At 46.3% G+C, this 21,588-nt stretch overlaps 1 protein-coding gene and 1 long non-coding RNA gene across 6 annotated transcripts in view; one reads left to right on the plus strand and one right to left on the minus strand.

Annotated features, from left to right (window-relative positions):
* Positions 1–21,588, plus strand: part of gab2 (GRB2-associated binding protein 2) — a 45,887-nt gene that overhangs the window by 20,656 nt on the left and 3,643 nt on the right. For all 5 annotated transcript variants that reach the window (XM_030380502.1, XM_030380501.1, XM_030380504.1 and 2 more), the window contains 4 exons: positions 15,763–15,997; positions 19,352–19,983; positions 20,486–20,586; positions 21,147–21,432. In XM_030380502.1, the coding sequence (XP_030236362.1) occupies positions 15,763–15,997; positions 19,352–19,983; positions 20,486–20,586; positions 21,147–21,432 (1,254 nt within the window). The remainder of the gene's footprint in view (positions 1–15,762; positions 15,998–19,351; positions 19,984–20,485; positions 20,587–21,146; positions 21,433–21,588) is intronic.
* LOC115560879 (uncharacterized) lies at positions 5,277–7,841 on the minus strand. The gene is made up of 3 exons (XR_003979851.1): positions 7,755–7,841; positions 7,159–7,237; positions 5,277–5,587 (listed from the first exon to the last, which is right to left on the minus strand). It is a non-coding gene; the product is annotated as an uncharacterized LOC115560879 (long non-coding RNA).

Raw genomic sequence — 21,588 nt, forward strand, 5'->3', positions numbered from 1 at the left:
ATCCACATATACTACCAGGACCAAAAATACTACAATCAACAAATACTCCAAAACACAAATACTACCTAAGACTTAATCCAAAAAGCCAAAAATTCAACGAAGAAACAAAATACTACAAGACACAATACTAGAAGGCATATATACTACGAAGAGACAAATAGTACCAGACACAGCGTCTGGAAGACCGACATGTCAGATAATGTCAACTGTGCCTTTTCTTGGTAATGTTTTTAAAATATGAATGTTTAATGCCCTGTGTTTACGTGTCTCTAAATGTAATGCTATCGATTACGTGTCCTTGCTACTTGCTGCAACATAAAGGGTCTCTCTAGGATAAGGCATACTCTCCGACTCTATCTCTATCTCGCTCTACCTCTCTCCAAGTGTAACTATAACTCTCTCTATCCCTCCTCAACCTCTTCCTCTGGCTCTGCCTCCACTTCAGTCTTACTCTTACCTCTCTCTAACTACCTCTCTCTACATTTACCTCTCTAACTCTATCTCTACCTCACTCTACCTCTCTCTAACTACCTCTCTCTACATTTACCTCTCTAACTCTATCTCTACCTCCCTCTACCTCTCTCTAACTACCTCTCTCTACATTTACCTCTCTAACTCTATCTCTACCTCACTCTACCTCTCTCTAACTACCTCTCTCTACATTTACCTCTCTCTAACTCTATCTCTACCTCCCTCTACCTCTCTCTAACTACCTCTCTCTACATTTAACTCTCTCTAACTCTATCGCTACCTCCCTCTACCTCTCTCTAACTCCTGAGAGTCACTCTAACTAGCGCTCTCTCTAATTTCACCTCTACTGCTCTCCCTAACTCTACCTCTCTGTTACCCTTCTTATCTTTACCTCTACCTCACTCTCTAACTTTCCATTTTATGGAAAGTGATTAAACAGATCCCGACTCCCAGTGACATGATTGGTCGAAACACATTTCAATTGAAAGAAAGTGAAACGCCCAGTTCACCCCGATTTGAGCTAGTCTACCATCAGACCCCAGATGTTAATCTAAGGTCCGATTTGTGAGACGAGCCGTCCACATGATACGCCAGGCGGTGGGGTTCAGAGGTTTCTTTCCCCAGCTCTGTAATCTGAGACAGTTGGTTAGGAACATCTCTGCCAAATGGACGCAATGTCCGAAATGGTTATTGATTTTTCCTCCTCCCCCTTTGTTTTGTTAAAGATAGAGTCTCCCATCGTCCCACCGCTGTTGTCTCCTGAACAAACAAGGCAGGTTTTAGACGAAAAAACAGAAAGCGTTTTGGTTAATACAAACATGGCTGCCAAGTTTCATGAAAAGTTTGGAGTGAGATTACGAGTGCTGGGATCAGAGAGACCCAACATTTTGCATATCGGCCACTTTTTCAGCGTTTCAGTTTGTGAGGATTGGCCACTTGGTTGACCACTCACTTTTAAAAGTACACCTATAGCCAGCTTCTCCACTAAAAGCTTTCTACTCTTTCCCTTTTTGCTACTGCCGCCTCCACTGTCTTCTCTACTGCCTCCTCTACTGTCTTTTCCATTGTTACCTTTACTGCCTTTATTAAATAGAGCCAAAACGCAAATTTAAGTCCAAAAAAGATTCATACATGCATACAGACTGCCAGAATTTCAAAAATAAGAACAGAATGGTGGTCCCGTTACACACAGACTCTTTTTGAAATCAGTGAACGGCTTCACTCATAATCTAATACCCGAGAGTCCCTAAAGCGCTGGGTTAAAGTCAAGGCCGCCATCAAGTAAGACTTCCTTTGCTTCTCGTTGTAGAAACCATGTTGACCTGCAAGTATGTTGTGGCAGCAATCGTTTAGCAGAGTAACCAACTTTGCCAGACCAGAGTAGAGTAAGAAAAGATGGTCAAAAAGTTTGACGAAATTTCATGCCAAATATGTTGTCAGGGAAGCATTTAGATGTCATCCAGGTCCTTCCATACCATAATCAGAACTAAACAGTAAATGTTTAATCACAAAGTGCTGAATGAATAAATATGCCTGTAAAATAGCTGTTGAGTAAAGGCAGTGACAGTAAAAATAGGTTGCATTACCTAATGACTAAACCTTTTAGATATTGAGTACGCTCAGACCATTTCAATCAGTCTTTAACCCATGTTGTTGATGATTTCCGTGTACATGACACATTGTTTTGGTCTGAGGCGTGTCCAGGTGTTTGTTGACAAAAGCAGAAGTGGTCAGGAAGTGTTTGTTTCATAGTGTGGTGGTGAGTGGTAATGTTTGTACTATGGGGTATTCCCTGTTTGGATGTAATTGTAGATATTTGCATGGCATTGGTGGACCAAAGTTTCTCTCTCTCTCCGGGGGCTTGCTGCTGTTGTGTCTGGGTGTCTCTGGTTCAGCAAGTAGACAAACTCAGATCATACCTGCACATTCAGTCAATTTCCTTTGATGGGTTATGGTGTTGTTTTGACATTAAATTACAGATTATACTGTAGTGCTGATTTTCGAAAATAAATGAAATAATCGTTTGAAGTAATGTATTCGTTATGAGAAAGGCAGCATTGGAGCTTTGAGGACATTACGGTTTTGGATCAGGACGTTTCTTGCCAGATTTGGTGCAGAATTGGCTGATTTACTGACTGACTGACAGGCTGCTCTCACCAGCTGACGTCCACACAATAAGCAGACGCACTCTCATGCACTAACTCTCTCTCTCTCTCTCTCTCTCTCTCTCTCTCTCTCTCTCTCTCTCTCTCTCTCTCTCTCTGTCTCTTTCTCTCTCTCTCTCTCTCTCTCTCTCTCTCTCTCTCTCTCTCTCTCTCTCTCTCTCTCTCTCTCTCTCTCTCTCTCTCTCTCTCTCTCTTTCTATGTTTCTCAAAACACACACACACACACACACACACACACACACACACACACACACACACACACACACACACACACACAGTGCGTACAGAAAGAAACCTAAGCCCCGATGAGGTTTGATGGGGGCCATCTGCCCGTCTCCCTCCCCAGCCAGGGAGTCTGCTCGCTGGGCCCTCCTCTCTCTGCCCCATGGGGCCCCTGAGAATCAGGGAGTGGAGCCCTCACCACGCCCACGCCACTGGACCGGAGAGTGGACTGCACACACTCCCTCCATCCCCCAATCTCATCCCCTCTATCGCTTCCTCCCTAACAAACCTCTCTTCCGCCATCCCTCCTTCCCCGACCTCCCTTCGCTACCCTCCCTCCCTCCCTCCCTCCCTCCCTCCCTCCCTCCCTCCCCCACCCTCCCTCCCTCCCTCTCTTCCCCACCCTCCCTCCCTCCCTCCCTCCCTCCCTCTCTTCCCCAACCTCCCTCCGTCTCTTTCCCTCCATCCCGAAATAAATGGAAATTAAAAATACATACATATAGTGTGCATAAACACTGTGCAAATGCTGCACGCAAACACCCACACACACATACACATGCACAAACCAGCCTCTATCTATATGGTTCGTCCGGCCCATTGTGAAACCTCGTGAACCTCTTAGTGTGCACGAGAAACGGACCCGACCAGCAGAGCTTTGTTGGAATGATTAACCACTGTGGAATGCTGGGATACATTCCTGAATCAAGAGCTATTGACGCCAGCAATGCTAGTAAGGCTAGCGAAGCTGCGCCGCTACATTAACACAGCATAAATCCCTCCCTTCACAGCAAAATACTGGACTTATGCAATGGGAATGTCTTACAGGGACAGGCAGAGATGAGATGCTTCTATCACGCTCACAGGGGAGGCATTCAGTCCATAATGTTGATTTTTTTATTTAATATCACCCCACTCATGTGTAATGTTTGGCTAATAAGCAGTTGATGTCATTGTCGGACTGTAAAACTACTTTGGTGAAATTTGTTTGTATTTTAGTTATTTCAATGGAAGTTGATTTGTGAGTGGAAGTTCAAAGATTAAACAGCAGTTAATCAAACTGTAAGCAGGGACTGACAAAGTAAAAGTTACTCTGTTCCCTTTTTTAATCAGTTTAGTCTAATTTTGTAAACTATCATGGATAATAGAAAAAAAAACATGGATAACAAAAAATCTGTAAAAATGTATGAGTTTATGATACAGAATGTTGATGCAATTTTGGTTCTCATGATATAGCGAGGAAGTTCGTTGGTGCTTTCTGGTCTTAAAGGTCTTTATCAGAGAAAATATGTCCAGTTTTGGTTTTGTTTTTATTCAGTCAATGCTAATACCTGCTGAGTCCTGATTTCCACAGAACACCAGAGGAGTGTGTGGGAACGACTTCTCTTCTGAGGGGGGGAAAGGCCAAGGCTGCAATCCTGAGAACTTAGTCACTCATAAAAGTTAGGGGAAGAAACGGATGACAAATAAGTGAGAAGTACCTTTTCCTTATCAAAGCCCTACTCAGGCTTTCCAACGAATTCCCACAGAAATAACTCACTGCACTGGCATGTGAATATACCTACAATCAAACATCATACAAACTTAACGGAACGAGAGACTTAATATTAAGTATATAATAGGATAATTACAATAAAGAATCGGACATGATCAACAAAGCTTAAACTCTTTTTATTGTGGCAGGGGATTAAGACAGAGCTGCTTATATTTCACATATATTTTCATGTATCTGTTTGAGGTGATGAAACGGAGCAGAATAGAATAGAAGGTGCAAAAATGATCTTCAAAATTATTTATATCGTTGTGCTAGCTAGCATGGAGCGGCGTTGGCAGTCATTCAGGAGAGCTGGAGTGAAGAGTAGTTTGGAGGTTGAGGTTTTTTTGGTGGAGGCAGGTGGCCTACATCAGTGCGCGCTTGTTGTGGGTGGACAGCCTTGTTGTGGGCTAGTCGCTGGAGAGAGGACTCTGGAGACTAGGTGTGAATGTGGCCCGAGGCTTGAAGTCATGCAAATGTCACACATCTCTCAAGAACATTTTATTTTCTGTTTATCTGCCTTTTTCTCCCTGTTTCCCCTGACTCCCTTTTGTGTCTTTCTCTCGTTCTGACACACACACACACACACACACACACACACACACACACACACACACACACACACACACACACACACACACACACACACACACACACACACACACACACACAAACTCCCTTTCCCTGTCTGCTGCTCCTCTATGTAGTTTTATTATTTTACACAAAGACAAATCGTCCGACTTTAGGAAGTCTGATATTTTATCGGTTAGATTTATTACTTTTCCCAATTGCAAATCCTCATGTCTGAACATAAACATGATGTCTTTGTAATATTCATACATTTGTCACAACAGGAGGGAAATTGTTTTAAACATTATGGCCTCAACGTCAGCATTCCATCGTAGATATTATTCTCTGCGTTTAATTCCAATTTTACTTCTTCCAAACACACACAAACATAAAACAATTAAATGTTCCCTGTGGCCTTGTTTTGCCTCGTCTGGCTGTTCCCCTAGCAGAGTGCCCTTCATAGGAATCGATTTTTTGTTGAAATAACGACACTTCTTGAGACGGCGAGGTTGGGTTTCCGCCCCCAGTGAACCGTCTGGGAAGGACTCGTTGCCCTGTATCCCATAACAGCACTCATGGTTGCCCCGGCGACGTCTATCCATCCCGGTCTGGCTTTGGAAAGGGGAAACTGTGGGGACATTTTGTTAGAGCGGAAAAAAACAAAACACTGTAATGTACATCAAAGTCATTAAAGACGGCCCACCGCTATTCCGGTCTTCACAAGCGGGGGAATCACAATGTGTGTGTTGTGATCTTAAGTAGAAATATGCCTATTCCACTCAGGAAAGAACTTTGAACAACATCCACAGATAAAGAACATTTGTACAGAACTTAGTGTCGCATTATGTACCATTTGAACTAAGTCGTAGCATAAAATAACCTGGATGTATCCATAATCGATGCTGATCGATAGTTTATTTCAATAATGTTATCAATATAATCAGATCATATAGGCTAACTGATAGTCTTCTAATACAAAATGCTGGCCTGCCCGTCCCTTTTCTCATTGTTTACAATAATCTTTCTATCGACACTCCTCAAACCCTCCTCAATTCCACCCACACAGCCGTTCGACGCTAGCTTGCGTCACAGTTTCATAGGCAGTAAGAGCGGACAGAACACTGTTATTCCCTTTTTTTAAATCGGAAAGTCTCCCGCCTACTGACTGGGAGGGGGCTCAATCTTACACATTGCGACTTTAAAGGGGGCTGTGACATGCTCCAAGAGAGGGGCTCATTGATCTGCTAATTACACACAGCAGTACAGGACTGGTCAAGAGTAATTGGACTGCACTTAGGATATGTAACTAGTCACTCGGCCGATGTAATTGCCCCGCACAGATCTGCCCGCTTGGTACCCGCAGCGCTGTTAACGGGAGGGGAGTAGTGTTGTTATCAGCTGGTGTGGGTGTTGGTGTTGGTGCTGGTGGCGGCGGGGAGGGTTGATGTCCGGGGGTCCAGAGAGAGGGAGTCTGTACCAGAGGAGACCCGCCCCCGAGCAACAAGCAGCTAATGAATGGACCATTCTCTCGTCAATCTCCTGCTTTGTTCTGTTCTGCCCGATGCTCTGTTTGAACCGCTAGACGCGGGTAGTCTGCTCTGGGAGGGAGGAGAGGGGGAGATGACGGGGGGGGGGGGATCAGAGAGGGAGGGAGGGATGGTCGCGTCAGCAGTCTTGTTTTGACTGATTTCTGATGTTCCTTCCTTTAGTTTGAGCCTCTCTCCCCCACACTCGAGCTACTCATCTCTTTGGTGTTGGTGGCTTAAGCATGAGTTCCCATCAATCTTGTGTTCCTAAGAAGTCGGCAGCTTGAGGAATCAACCTCAGCACTTTCGTTTTCGTGGAATGAGATTTAATCTCAACATAATCGAGAGAAATAAGGGTCGCTCATGCAAATTACCGTCTCTTGTACAAATGATTCGGGTCTAGAATCAAACTCACAAGATTTCCTTGGGAGTTTCTTCCTACAGTTGGGAAGAATCCAATGCAAAACTAAATGTTATGATGTTTGGTTTTTACTTTAAGTCAACTACCCAGATTTATTTCCAGGAAGCGTGCTTGACGTAAGCGCAGATATTTATACCCTCCATAAATGTCTATCAGCATTTGTGGTCAGCGTCTTCGGAATCACCCCTGCTTCCAGCTTTCAGTTTACATTCATAGCCCTTCATTTATTTAACAGGAGGAACAGGACGGTACCTTTCGGCTGGGATTTCATCTCTCAGCCAAAAGGTTCTTGTTTGGATCCCCTTATGTGGTCATTTATTTGTAGGCGTCCCTGAAAAAGATGCCCAACACTTCCATAGTTTTATTTGTCTGTATTCAAGTCACTTAGGATGATGTTATCTCCTAAAAACATGTATTAATACATAGTAATGGCTGAAAAAGTATTGTTTATCAACCAATAATTTGCCTATATAAACTAACTTCGCATATTTGGCATACTTTTTCCACTACATATATTTCTTTTGAAGCCAGCTAGCTTCTCTTCAAAGTACATTCAACATAAATCCTACCGCTTGTTACGCATATGGCATATACACTGTGAGCTAACGAGGCCTGTTGACGTGCGCGTGCTATGCGTGAGCATGCGTACCATCTACTCTCATTAACAGAACACCCGGCCGTATGTAAATTGAGTCACAAGATAACAGATTGACAGTTCTACAACAACGACTGCTGCCGTGGAAACCTGCCTGCCCACCAGCTGACCATTTCGGCCGGTCGGAACCGCATTTCACTCTAACAAATTGACCATAAACCCTTCTGGTCATTAATTTATTACAGTCACTTACAGAATGCTGTATTATCTCCCTGGAAAGGTTGTGGGTTTGATGGTCTGCAGTATCTCCAGAGAAGAAAGGCAAATGATTGTGTGTAGATCTGCACCTCTAGTGAATATAATACATTTTGACCCAAAATTTGTTGAAGTTTAACGAGCAGGTGTCCAATAGTGGAGTCTTTAATCAATCATTATATTAGTTCTGGGTGTACCCTGGATTATACTGCATTCCTTCAGACCATAGGACAATGTTTAAGCTGTCATGTCGTAAAAAAAACCAAAAGTCTTTGTTTCAAATCAGATTATCTATATGAAGTGCAAGGCGTCACCCAGCTCTGAAGCAGTCCCTATCGTACCTGGTAAGATTATCTTCAAGCACCATTGAGCAATTTCCCCAGCAGCCCCAATACAGCTTCTATGTCTGCAGTGCTGTGCATGCCAAGCAGCGTGCGGATAGTGGTGCCCGTGTTCGTTCCCTTCCAAATATCCGGGCAGATGCGGGTTTTAAAGAAATCACTATTTCCGCTAATGTCCCGCTATCTCCCTTCATCCTTATCCTTGCACACAGAGGACGGATATGAGATATTGTGTATATATCCACAAACTGGTTCCCTGCCACGTGTCTGGTCGGTGCGTAGCGGCGTCTGCTTGGAAGCCGGCTTCAAAGCCTGGCGTTTGTCCGTAGGTATTAAGCAGTAAATTCCCCCCTGACTGCTGCTGGAGGAGCACAAGACTCTGGGTGCGATGTGTGTGATTGTCTGGGTTACTTGGCTCGTCTGCGGGCTTTGGCCCTGGTCTGTTCTAGGTATGTCGTTGTCTCTTTCCTGTTAGAAATAGAGAGGAGAAAAAAAACGTTTTTGAATTCATCAGTTAGATCCATACTCCCTCATTCTCAAAGGATTTGCATTCAGACCATTCTCATTTATTTTTCATTGGAAAAATGACGTCTGTGCATCCTTCTTCTCTGATGATGATGATGATGATGATGATGATGATGATGATGATGATAGCCCTAATGATCATGGTAATAATGATGAAAGATGATGTCATGCATCACCGCCGGGCTCTGATTGGCGGCCAGGGACGGTGCGCCGGGCTGAGAGGTGAGTGATCGTCGCTCAGCGTTTGGCCTATTGATGTAGCATTGCAGTGCAGGGTTAGGGGGATCACATGACACCGTGGAGCCTGCAGAGTCATGTGACCAGAGAGGGGGGCGACCTGCCTCTCCGGCCCCTTGCTCTCTGCATCGCTCCTGTTTTCCCCCCATGCACAACCAGCCTCGTCTCCTTAAGAACTCTGCTGCAGTAGGGAGGCAAGGGCGCCATTTTATCCTGTTTCCCCTGGACGGCCAGAGATGGTTGGATAATGATAGTGATCGTGATGGCGGTAATATTCGTGATGGGGCTAATGATAGTCTTAGTATTAACAGTCATAATGGTGATAATGATAATGACTGTGATAATAGGGATAATGATAGTGTTAGTAATAACAGTCACAATGGTGATACTGATAGTGATAATGATGGTGATATGGATAATAGCCAAGATGGGGATAGTGTTAGTAATAACATTATTAATCGCGATAATGATAGTGATAACGATTTTGATAAAAAATGGGGATGACATTTATGTAATAGAAAATCAAACTGGTTGTAATACAGATATCGACAATGATAGTGATAGGATATGATAATGATGATGATAGTGATGATGATTGTGATAATGATAGTTGCAGTGATTGTTTCCATGATAATGATAGGGATAGTATTTCCTCATTAGATGATTATTACAATAATGATATTAAGGTGATAGTGAGCTCTCTATAGCTACAATGATAGTGCTAATGATGTTGATGGTAATAGTGATGTGGTGTTAGTGATAATTATAGTTAGAATAATAACTATCACAATAATAGGAAGGCGGTACTGATAGACGAACAAGATGTAAAAAATAAATAATACATTTTACATGTCACAGCTATAGGCACCAAAACAGCTCCACTTCTGTCGGTTAATGGAACCATTAGCATCATGTGACGCCACCCAGCCCCCCTCCCTCCAACCCACACTGGTCCCTCCAGTATTAAAACCCCTCCCCCACCCCCCACACGATGTCTGTGTCAAGAAAATATGTGTCTGCTGTACGGTGTTTGCAGATGCATTGAATTAAAAGTACAACTTATTACCGCTGTATCAGCTGTACTTTCCCAAATAATGTACCAAGAATGTGCGGCTAGGTAGATGAGAGAAGCAAAGTGTATGCGCGAGGTGCACAAGTAATATTATGCATGCGCCCTTAAAATAGTATCTGAACAACGCGCCACTGACTTTAAACCAGGTATTTCCTGGTTTGTGGTGCAATTGTTTTCTGAAACTGCAAAATAGCATCACGGAACGTTTGCGCCAGAACACGCCTCCTCCTTTCACCGAACCGCCCCTTGGGGCGCAAGATCATCCCCCAACTCACAGGCGCGTGGCGGTGGAGGGAAAAGAACGCTCTGGGCCAGTTGCAAACTAGCAGTGTAAAAAGTCAACTGCGCCGGATGAAAGATAGGGCCCTTGGTGTTGTGAGGGGGGGGGCGGGGACTGCAAAACCTGACAGGAAGTAAAAACTGACAGGTTCCAAAAAACGACGACAAATAAAATAACATCATTAGTTACAGCAAGTACCATCAGCTAAGAAAAGCCAGGCGATAAAAGAAGAGATTTAAAGGAGGACAATGTCCCACTGGGACATTGGGAGTTCCACAGTTGGCTTCAAATCAAAAGTATAATCTTAAAATCCATTCTAAAACACACAGGTAACCAGGGAGGGCAGCAATAATTGGTGTAATGTGATGACTTATCTTAGTACGTGTTTGCAGTTAATTGGAGTTTGGGGATGTTTTGCCAGCTGATACGAGACTAAATGGCATTGCAACAGTTAAGTCATGAAGAGATGAAAGCATGGAGGACCTTTTTCTAAGTTTGCAGAGGAAAAGGATGACCTCATCTTGGTGAGCTGTCTCAGTTGAGCCACAGAGAGACCCAGAGTGTGAGGGTCAGTCTGTTGAGATTTACTGTTCAGTGTATGGAAAAAAGCATACATTTTGTGTTTAGACTTTCCCACGCTATTTCACTGTCGTAATGTTTTATTTTGACAGTTTTACTACTTTTTGTTTGACTACCTAGGGGTCCGTTGCTTCTCCCGTGCAGTTTACAGTAGTTCATTGATGACAAATGAACAATGCTACATCTCAGAAGGCGGTATTTAACACTGCCTTTTATTCCATCTCTAATTTTTTCATTAAATTAGCAAAATCCTTCATATTTATGATCCACTATAATGGAGGCTCTGGCCCCTGATGTTCAGGGTGTGTGGTTCTGCCGGGAGGGTGCTCGCGGGGAAGGGGGTATTTAATCACTAAATCCATCTCTTAATACATCACAAGACATATTCCGAAGTTAATTTACACGAAACACTTTAGCTGTCTCTACCCACCGGCTATATTTCTAAATGTAATCTCTTATGGAACCATTAATGGAATTGCATTTTTTTTTCTTAGGCCAAGCAAGAAGCGTGCCAGCAGTCGGTTTGTGTGGCCATTTCCGCTACGTATCTTTATTTTCAGGGACGATATCAATCCGAATGGAGGGGAGTAAAAAAAAAAAAGAAATCTTTAGTTTGCTCGATTTTGGGATGGAAAAAAAAAACTCCCCAGATGATTCCCCCAGATTGTGTTTCGGTTCGGTCTGTGTTATTTTCAGTTGGGTCTATTTTTGCGCCGGATGGTTCTGATTGTGTTATCCTATGTCCCGGTCTAACTTAAGAGCGGCCGGGAGGACTTCCACAAAGGTCTCCTTGTGCGCCGTGATCCACTCGCCTTCTAATTCTGTCCTCTTGGGATCGGCGGCCATCTTCTATTAGATTAGTCCCTGGGAGCGGATGAGGCAGTAGGTGATGTATTATAGCACCTAATTGGGAAATTGCTTATGACCCGAGTCGTAGTTTGACCCACAATAGCCATATGTCTTCCTCGACCAGCCGGGAGCATGGTTCTCCAGCCCGGCCTTGCTTTTTGCGCAATCGTCCCTCTACCGAGAAATTCTGCCTTGAAAGCTTTTTAACGTTTTTCATTTGCACACCATTTGTTTTTACACTTTGGTATCCGCTAAATCGTGTCTCTGACCGTAAATAGTGCCGGTATTCACATGAGACCATGAGAACTGTGTGGCTGAAATGGGATTACCTCTTTAACGTGACAAGTCTTACGAATTACGATTTTACTGCGACGAATCAATGTTCTCTTATGCAATTTTCTCGCTTAAATTGAACAAGCCAACTCTGGGAATTGTATGTGGGGAAGAAAAATTGAGTTGTTTATGTATAGTGATGGTGTTTGTACAGTATTTGTGTATTTGTGTGTTTTTTATTTTGGTCGTTGGTTTGCATGTCATGGTAGTTACTCTCGAGTTGTACAGGATCAGATGAGCTGTTTGCGTCCGGGGCGAGCCGTGACTATACACAAACACACTCACACACATACGCAGACAGATAGACAGACATAGACATACATTTACACAAGCACAACCCACACACATACAAACACACGCGCACGGAGAGACACAAAGACGGACAGACATTTACAAGCACAACACACGCGCACATACGCGCGCGCGCACACACACACACACACACACACACACACACACACACACACACACACACACACACACACACACACACACACACACACACACACTCTCACTCACACTGTTTTGTGACTCCGGCACACTCTCCACCACGGTGGCTGCGTGTTGTTTTGAGGGTGCGTTTGTTTCCGTTCGGCTGCTGTGCTTTCACCGGGGCAGGGCCAAAACACTCACACGCACACAGAACAGATCGATATATATCCCTCCCTACCCACGCTAGTGCACCGCAGCGCCTGCAGCCCCCCCCACTGCCGGCCACTACAGAGCTCTCTGGGCACAGATGAGCTGCTAACAGCTAGCCAGCCTCAGGATGGTGGCGAGCCCTCCAGACAATGAGGGGATTGTGGGTTATTAGGCCGGTGATGGTGGGGGTGGTGGTGGAGGTGGTGGTGCGTGTGCGTATGCGTGTGCGTGTGCGTGTGCGTGTGTGTGTCCGTGTGTGTGTGTGTGTGTCCGTGTGTGTGTGCGCGCGTGTGTGTCTGTGTGTGCTTCTCTGATGTCAGTGAACTTGTAGATCCTGACACTGTGGCCTCACCCCTCAGGCCTGGAGATGACCTCATTCATCAAGCCCCCCCCCCCCCCCCCCCAGGTCAACTGCTCACACACACACAGACACACACACACAGACACACACACACACACACACACACACACACACACACACACACACACACACACACACACACACACACACACACACACACACACACACACACACACACACACACACACCACATGGTATAGGTCTAATTAATCTCCTATGATCAGACTGCTCGTAGTCCCTGAGAAAGAATAGTCAAAAGATTCCCCTTTGTCCTCTAGTCTAGTTGTTTGCTACCCTGAGCAAGATGCCATTACCCCTACCCACCCCTGAATTACATGATTATAACCGTACAGTGTTTTGCGTTTAAAAAGCAATAAACCAGTAGTCTGTTCTGAAGGGATAAACTCAATCTTTGACAGCCAAAATGAAAGTTGATTGCTCGTTTTTTCCCTTCTACTTGTACAGCCGCTACCACGGTGTTACATACAGGCGGCTTCACACGTAGCAATGAGAGAGCGGCGTGTCTCTCTCCCTCAGTCGGTAGCTGCTGCTCTCTCCCTCGCCCACACCGAGCGGCGTCGTAGTGCAGCAGGATGGAGGAGGAGGGCGCCGCCCACTGCCTCGCCATGCATCTCCTCGTTGGCCCCCTGCCAAGCGCTCCCTCGCCCTCCTCTTCCTCCTCGTCCTCCTCGTCCTGATCGGTATCTGCTCTGTGGAGCCCCGCGAGGAAGAGCGCAGTGTTAGACGCTCAGCGTTAAGAATTCATTACGGCGTCACAGAGACAATAAGCAATGGAGTCAGATCTGTAAAGAGACAGCATTTCAGTCAGAGAGAAAGAAATACAGTTGGCCTTATGGTCAGAGATGTATAGTTCGCTTAATATTCATAGAGTCACAGAGATAGTTGGCATTATATACAGAGATGTAAAGAGACAGTTAGCATTATTTTTATAGAGACACAGAGACAGTTATCATTATAGTCACAGAGATATTGAGAGTTGGCGTTATAGTCGGAGATGAGTAGAGACAGTTTTATAGTGAGAGACCCATGCAGCTAGCATTGTAGTCATAGAGACAAATAGCAATGCAAACTGTACAATTTCAGCTAATATCTATTAATATAATTCTCACTGTCGCTGTGACCATAACGCTTACCACGCATTAAGGCCACAGAGACGGGGAGAATGTTTTTTAGTAGTGGCGACGTTACATACATATAGAGAGAGCTACAGACAACTTTAGCATAAACGTCATAGAGACGGTTGACCAATACTCCGGTAGCATACAGAGGAAAAAAAAAGAGAAGAAAACCTATTAAGGGGCCGGCAATAACATGAAACCTCCTTCAAGTAAAACAGTGGGTGAGGATAGCACTGCCCTTGTTGTTCAGTTCATCAGCACCGTCACCCCTTGATGAGATCAGATGGTCAGATGGGGTCAAGTGTGGGGGTGGGGCAGTGTTGCGATCCTGCTCTGTGTGTGTGTGTGTGTGTGTGTGTGTGTGTGTGTGGGGGGGGGGGGGGGGGGGGTTGTATGTCCTTGGGGTCTGACCACGTGCTGCTTGGGCTAATTTATGCTTTTAAGCTAAAAAGCAACAGAAGGATTGTTTGTTGCAAACTCAATCAATATCAGTTTGATGGATCCGTCTCACGGGACGTGAGACGGATCCATCAAACTGATATTGATTGAGTTTGGAGGGCAACCGGGAGTGCATCTGAACCGGGGTCTGAACAGCCAGACTCTGTGCATGTTGAGGCTTATAGCGTAGCCCTCTTTGTCTGCATTGATCCGGACGAGAAAATGGCTGCCGTTTAGTAGGCTTTATGGCCGCTTAGTGAGCTGTTTTTTTAACACCTAGCAAGGCCGAAGTAGCGAGGCCGCATATGGCCTCCTCCTCCTCCTCCTCCTCCTCCTCCTCCTCCTCCTCTTCCTCCATCTCCTCCTCATTAATTCATTTTAGTAATTTATTCGTGTTTGTTCCGAAGGGACTTGAATTCAGATACATGTTGATAAGGAGCAGGTAGAGGTTAGGGCGTCTCCATCAAGGACGCCTCCTGGTAGACTGACTGCGACACTGGGGATCGAACCCGGTACCCATCAGCTGGGTAGTCGAACACCTTCGCCCAAAAGCTGCCGCACCTTTTTTTGTGCCTAGGCTTCCCTTTAGTAATGTAAATCATTTTGAACACAACTTCTTTCTTTGTCTGTGCATTGTTTTAACCTTAGTGAACTTGTGCGCCTTGCATTACTAAAAATCAGCATGCGCATTTGCGCATGCTAAATGTTAGTAGTTAGTACAAATTTACCCATATGTCCTGTTTGGGATTGATAAAGTACCATGTTATTGCATCTTATCTCTTCACTGTGAGCACTAGCTAGGCTGTTGGTTAAAATCAAACTGGTTGTTTGGTTGTAGATTGTTTCTTAAAGTGTGTTCTCTCTCTCTCTCTCTCTCTCTCTCTCTCTCTCTCTCTCTCTCTCTCTCTCTCTCTCTCTCTCTCTCTCTCTCTCTCTCTCTCTCTCTCTCTCTCTCTCTCTCTGAGAGAGAGAGTTTGTGTGTCCGTCTCTCTCACTCAAATTCAAATTCAAAAAGCTTTATTGGCATTAGAAATATACAATTTACATTGCCAAAGCAGGTGAACAACAAAGAGGTCAAAGTATAAAACGTTAAACACAAAATATGTATATACATTCAGATATTATACTAACTCTCTCTCTCTGTCTGTGTGTGTGTGTGTCTCTGTCTCTGTCTCTCTCTCTCGGTCTCTGTGTCTCTCTGTCCGTCCAGACGGTCGCTCGGCCCACACGCCTCGGACCTCGGACCTCCAGAACTCGACCGCCGCCTCGTCGTCGGCCCCGCTGAGCGAGCGCAAGCCGTCGGCGCCCGTCCACTCCTCGCAGCCCGTGCTCTTCACCTTCGACGTGCCGCTACGCCACGGCCACCACGGCTCGCTGTCCAACAGCGCACCCCAGGACTACCTCCTGCTGCACCAGTGCATGAGCAGGAAGTCCGAGAGCGCGAGGTAAGGGTCGCGACCTGAAGCCCCCCCCCCCGACACACACACGCACACGTGCGCACGCTCGGGCGTCCTGTGTGTGTGTCTCTCTGTGTGTGTGTGTGTGTGTGTGTGTGTGTGTGTGTGTGTGTGTGTGTGTGTGTGTGTGTGTGTGTGTGTGTGTGTGTGTGTGTGTGTGTGTGTGTGTTTCCTGTGGTCTCCGTGACACAGGTCAACTGACAGGCTTACAGCTCTTCCTCAGGAGCCCGTGGGTGGGTGGGTGGTTGTGTGTGTGTGTTTGTGTCTCTGTGTGTGTGTGTGTGTGTCTGTGTGTGATTGGGGGCTGATGAACCACAGAGTCCAGGAAGCACCCACGCTGTGTGTTGTTTGCTCTTTCTTTTTTTTATCCGTGTGTACGTGTGTCTTTTTTTGTGTTTGTGCGTGCACTTGTCTATATTTGTGTTTGTGTGAGCACCTGTCTCTTTGTGTATGTGTGTGTGTTTGTGTGATTGTGGTGAATCTGCTGATCCTTTTTTATTGATTATTATTCAGGCATATTCTCAGAAAATCGCTTAAAAAACCCATGCTGATCCCACCTTCACTTATCGTTACACATACATGTATATATTTATGTAAAGGCATAAACACTGGCCTGTGTGGCTGCACCCCCTATCTGTAATATTTATATTCATATCATATCCCAAGCCATCGCTGTACTTTTCCATTATGAGGCAGGGCCTGGGATTCTACGCAGCTTTAATAATGCTATTCAGGCATGGATGATCAATGAGGCGGGAGACTGCAATCTATCAGCCCTGCGGGGATAGACCCAGCCTAGGCTAGCGGTCCTCCACTCTCCCCCTCCCAGACACGTGCACATAAATCTAGCGGCTGGGCCCAGCAGGAAATCAACTGCTCATCATCCGTCCCTTTATGCGGACAGAGACGGCGGTGATGTCCCTCTACTGGTCGTGGTGGACGGGGGGCTGTGGGCGGCGAGCGATAGGGTGCCCAGACTTATTCATCACAGGTGGCACAGAATAACACTTCACTTAACTCAACGGATACTCGGCGGTGCCAATCAAATCTTTGCCATTTTAGATGGTGAGAAGGGTTGGCGGTGGAGCTGTTGGTGGAGGAGTAGGGGCGGTGTGGGTTGCAGTAGGGGTGGTGGTGGGTGGGGGGGAGACGGTGGTGGTTGAGAGAGTGTAGTCCGGATGGGTCTTCCCTTTTGCTGCAAACCTAGCACTGTGTTATGGGTTAATGTCTCCCTGGGACACGATGATGACCGTGAACCGGGATGATGTACATGAGTTATTGATTCATTATTATGGGTCGTGAGTAGACGTCAGAGCCGACGCCAAAACCTTGTCTCTGTGACATAGAACGCTAACGGTAACTGCCGTCACGCGTAACACAGCTGGTTGGTGTACATCGAAGCTGAATGTCTTAAGCCTTTGTTGCATGGATTTGGTGTCGTGACTTGTTTTTGTAATGCCTATCTGAGGACATCCAGTCTCCACCGTGGCTAACCATTGCAGGCGTCTTCTATGCTAACTACCTTCTAATGTCTAAGCCGCCGGTGGTCGCTGTACTTGGCACTCAAGGTCAAGGTCCCGTCAAGAGGAAACTGAATAACTCTGCCATTTCCCAGGCTAGCTCAGACTAGCCAAGGCAATGTAAGTCTAGCCCAGGCCAACCCGAGGTAGGCAAGTCCATCTCAGGCTTATTGAGGTTAGCTCGGGTTGCTCAGGGTGACACGGGGTGAGTGCAGCCTTACTTAATCTAGCTCATGCTTACCCAGGCTAGTCCAAGCTAACTCAGTTTAAACCAGCCTAGCGCACACTAACCTACACAGCTTTAGGTTTATTCAGGCTGTCCAGGGCTTACTCAGGCTAAACTAGGCTAACTTAGGCTATGCCAGGATGTGAGACTGTGGGAAAGGATAATAATATTATAACCCTTCCAACTTAGTGGGCCTCTATCCTTCAGCGTGGTTATGTGAAAATCGTTCATTATAATAATATTATGACATGGTTCCAGTGATATAATGGTGTGGCAGTTGGGCGTCGGGTTCAACCAAAAACGGAGAACTACAGTAGCTCTACAGTGACCTCTAGTGGCCACTTTGTGAGTTGCATCCAATATGCCAAAACATGCATTTAGGTTTGTTTTATTTAACAGACCCTTTTATCCAAAGTGACTTACACAAGAGTGGTTGAGAAGCATCAAAGCACACAATCAATATCGGCACGACTACAAGTGCTCCACAATCAGGTTGACTAAAAGAAATCAGATATGAAGATGTATCGGAAGCTGTAGAGTTTGGTGTTTTTGTTTGTATTTTTTTTGGTCAGTACTAGAGTCTGCAGTCAGTAAAAAACACAACACAAAAATATACAATTTGCATCAAGATACAACAAAGAAGCAACAGGGGACATAATATTAGAGGGTTGTAGAGGCTTTTGTCCAAAGGCTTGTTGAAGAGACGCTGCCAGGGACATTGGTAGCAGATGCAAGCTGCTCCGTCTGAGAAGAAACTGGTAGACTTAGCGGAAAGATATATATATTAAAGACTGGTGTATTCCGTTTGTGGGTGTATGTGTGTGATGTGAGTGGGGTGGCATCCTTGAGCAAGATACCCCAAACTCTACCTGCTCCTTAACCTCTTAAGCTCCAGCCTATTTTTAATTGTCTAATACGTCTCATTAATATGCTTGGTGTTTGAGTTGTGTTTGGTGTGTGTAAAAATGACTTATATGTGCTTGTAGCGGAGTTTTTCTACATAATGCCTTTTGCTGCGAGAGTGATCCCGGCCTTCCTAAATCTGGGGAACCTCGAGTTTAAGAGGTTGATGACCTGTATCTGAATTCACTGTACGTCACTTTGATACAAGTGACACCTTTTCTTTGGCTTGTATTCCCCCACTTTAACGACACCAAACCAAAAATGTTTTCTTTTTGAACTAATACTATCATCATTTAGCATGCTTATCATTAATATTGTAGTGGCCTAAGTGTTTAAACTGGATCAAGAGAGGCGTACATCTATTTCTGGTCTTCACTATATCGATCAGCAGCAATCATTAATTCATATTTAATGTAATGTTGGGTATGTGATGTTTGTTTTGTTTGGGAATCGCTGTGCTAAACGACCTCCTCCATCGTGTGTGTGTGTGTGTGTGTGTGTGTGTGTGTGTGTGTGTGTGTGTGTGTGTGTGTGTGTGTGTTTCCGTGTGTGTTTTTGTGTGTGTGTGTGTGTGTGTGTGTGTGTGTGTTTCCGTGTTTGTTTTTGTGTGTGTGTGTGTGTGTGTGTGTGTGTGTTTCCGTGTGTGTTTGTGTGTGTGTGTGTGTGTGTGTGTGCTTCCGTGTGTGTCCCCAGGAGCGCCAGCTTCTCCCAGTCCACGCGCAGCAGCCTGTTCATGAGCAGCGACTCTGCGGTGCAGAAGCTGTCCCACGGCCTGTCCCACTGTCTGAACGGCACCGGGGCCCACCTCCAGGGCTTCTACAGCCTGCCCAAGCCGGGCAAGCCCCACCTGGCCGCGCACCACCACCACCACGACCCCGCGGCGGAGGAGGCCTGCTACGTGCTGCCGCGCAGCTACGGCTCGGACGCCACCGCGCTGGACCTGGAGCGCGACGAGGACGAGGACGAGGAGGAGGTGTACACCTTCAAGACGCCCTGCAACGCCCTGGCCGCCGCGGGGCCGTCGGCGCACGGCGAGCGGCCCTCGGACAACTACGACCTGCCCACCACGCCGGGCTCCTTCTACCAGATCCCGCGCGCCTTCGACAAGAACCACAACTCGCTGACGCCGTCCAGCTCCGAGTCGTCGTCGTGCGTGGCGGCCCCGCCGCCGCCGCGTCCCCCCAAGCCCAGCCAGGGGTCCGACAGCCAGTGGGGGAGCCCGAAGTCGGCAGGCAGCCAGAACGGGGAGGCGCCGGCCAACGGCGTGTCGGTGATACCGCGGCGGAACACGCTGCCCGCCGTGGAGAACGTCAGGCTGCACCGAGGTAACGCAGAGATGAGGATGATACCAGGGATAGTGGTTTATATACCAGGGATAATGGGGTGTATACCATGGATAATGGGATGTATACCGTTGTATATATGGTATAATAATTGTGTATCATCCATGGTATATATACGATGGATAATCGTACCAAACCCTTTGCATGGCAATACGATACAAGAGTAAAAAACAAAGAGATTGTTTTATAATTTTAGAAATATCGTTTATTTTGCAATAATGACCAATAATGATACATTATCCCACTTATTACATGGCTACTAACTAAAGAAATCAATAATCGTACAAAATGTAACAAAGGAAGAAATATTTTATTGATTTTAAAATGAGTGTATTGCTTCTGCTGAAAACAAATCCCGGTGGAACAGCATCCATAGCAACGGTCTGGTTTTCATAGAAGCGGCCTTCGTTACAGAAAAAACAGCCCGCTGATAGCGTGCTTGACCAATCAGTGTGTTTTAAATATGGTTTTACTTCCTCCTCAGGCTCCTCCTTTGAAACCAACAACCACCAACGCCCCAACGTCTACTTTAACAACTCGGGCCAATCGGTGGAGTCGGTCAACGATGGCTACAGCTCCTACCTGGTGAGTCACCTCCTCCTGGGTTCTGAGCCAGTTCACTTGAAGAGGTCTAAGGTGACTTGTCACCGGTAATTAAGGGACAGTCAAGAGCTGAGGCTCATTAAAGAAGCTTCCAATCAAGGATGGAAACCGGCTAGCGTGCGGTTAGGAGACCAAAACACCAAAGTGCAGGTTTCCTATTTACTCTTTAGTCATTCAATTCAATTCAATTTTATTTTATAGCCTTTAATCACCATTACAGTCTCCAAGGGCTGAACAGCCCAAATATTTATGACCCTAACCTTAACCCTAACCCCCCTGACCAAGCCCCCAAAAGGCCAAGAAAAAAACTCCCTTAATCAGCAAGGAAGAAGTCTCCCCTACCAGTGCTCATGCAGCTGATGTTTTCATCCGAAGCGTCTCGCAGGGAGTTTAGGAGTACACCATTGAGGAGCAGGCAGGCCTTAGGACATCTTGGCTCCAGGTCGAACGGCTGGTACCTCGACTACCGGCTCCTCGGCTGCTCATCCTGTCAGCGTTAGAGCTCACTTCCTGCTTCCTCTCGCCCCCCCCACCACCACCAGAGAACCCGGGCGCCGCTGACCCGCTCGGACAGCGGCAACTCGGACGACAACTACGTGCCGATGAACCCGGGCTCGTCGCCGCTGAGCGCCGCCGCCGTGCCGGCCGACAGCCCCAAGAACATCTACATCCCGATGAGCCCCGGCCCGCACCACTTCGACTTCCCGGGCTTCTCGGCCACGCTGCCCGCGCGCAAGGGCAGCACCACCTCGCTGTGCCACCGGCCCGGCCGCCTCAGCGACGTCACGCCGCCTCCCGTCAACCGCAACCTCAAGCCCAACCGCAAGTGTGAGTTATAAAGGCAAACACACCCTTGAACGGCTTCGTCAAGTTCTCAATTGTGTTTTTAAAGGTGGCGTGTTATACCCGCAGGTGTGAGTGTGATTAGGCAAGGCAAGGCAAGGCAACTTTATTTATGTAGCACTTTTCATACACAAGGCAGAC

The sequence above is a fragment of the Gadus morhua genome, chromosome 16 (assembly GCF_902167405.1).
Source record: "Gadus morhua chromosome 16, gadMor3.0, whole genome shotgun sequence".
Classification (NCBI taxonomy): domain Eukaryota; kingdom Metazoa; phylum Chordata; class Actinopteri; order Gadiformes; family Gadidae; genus Gadus; species Gadus morhua.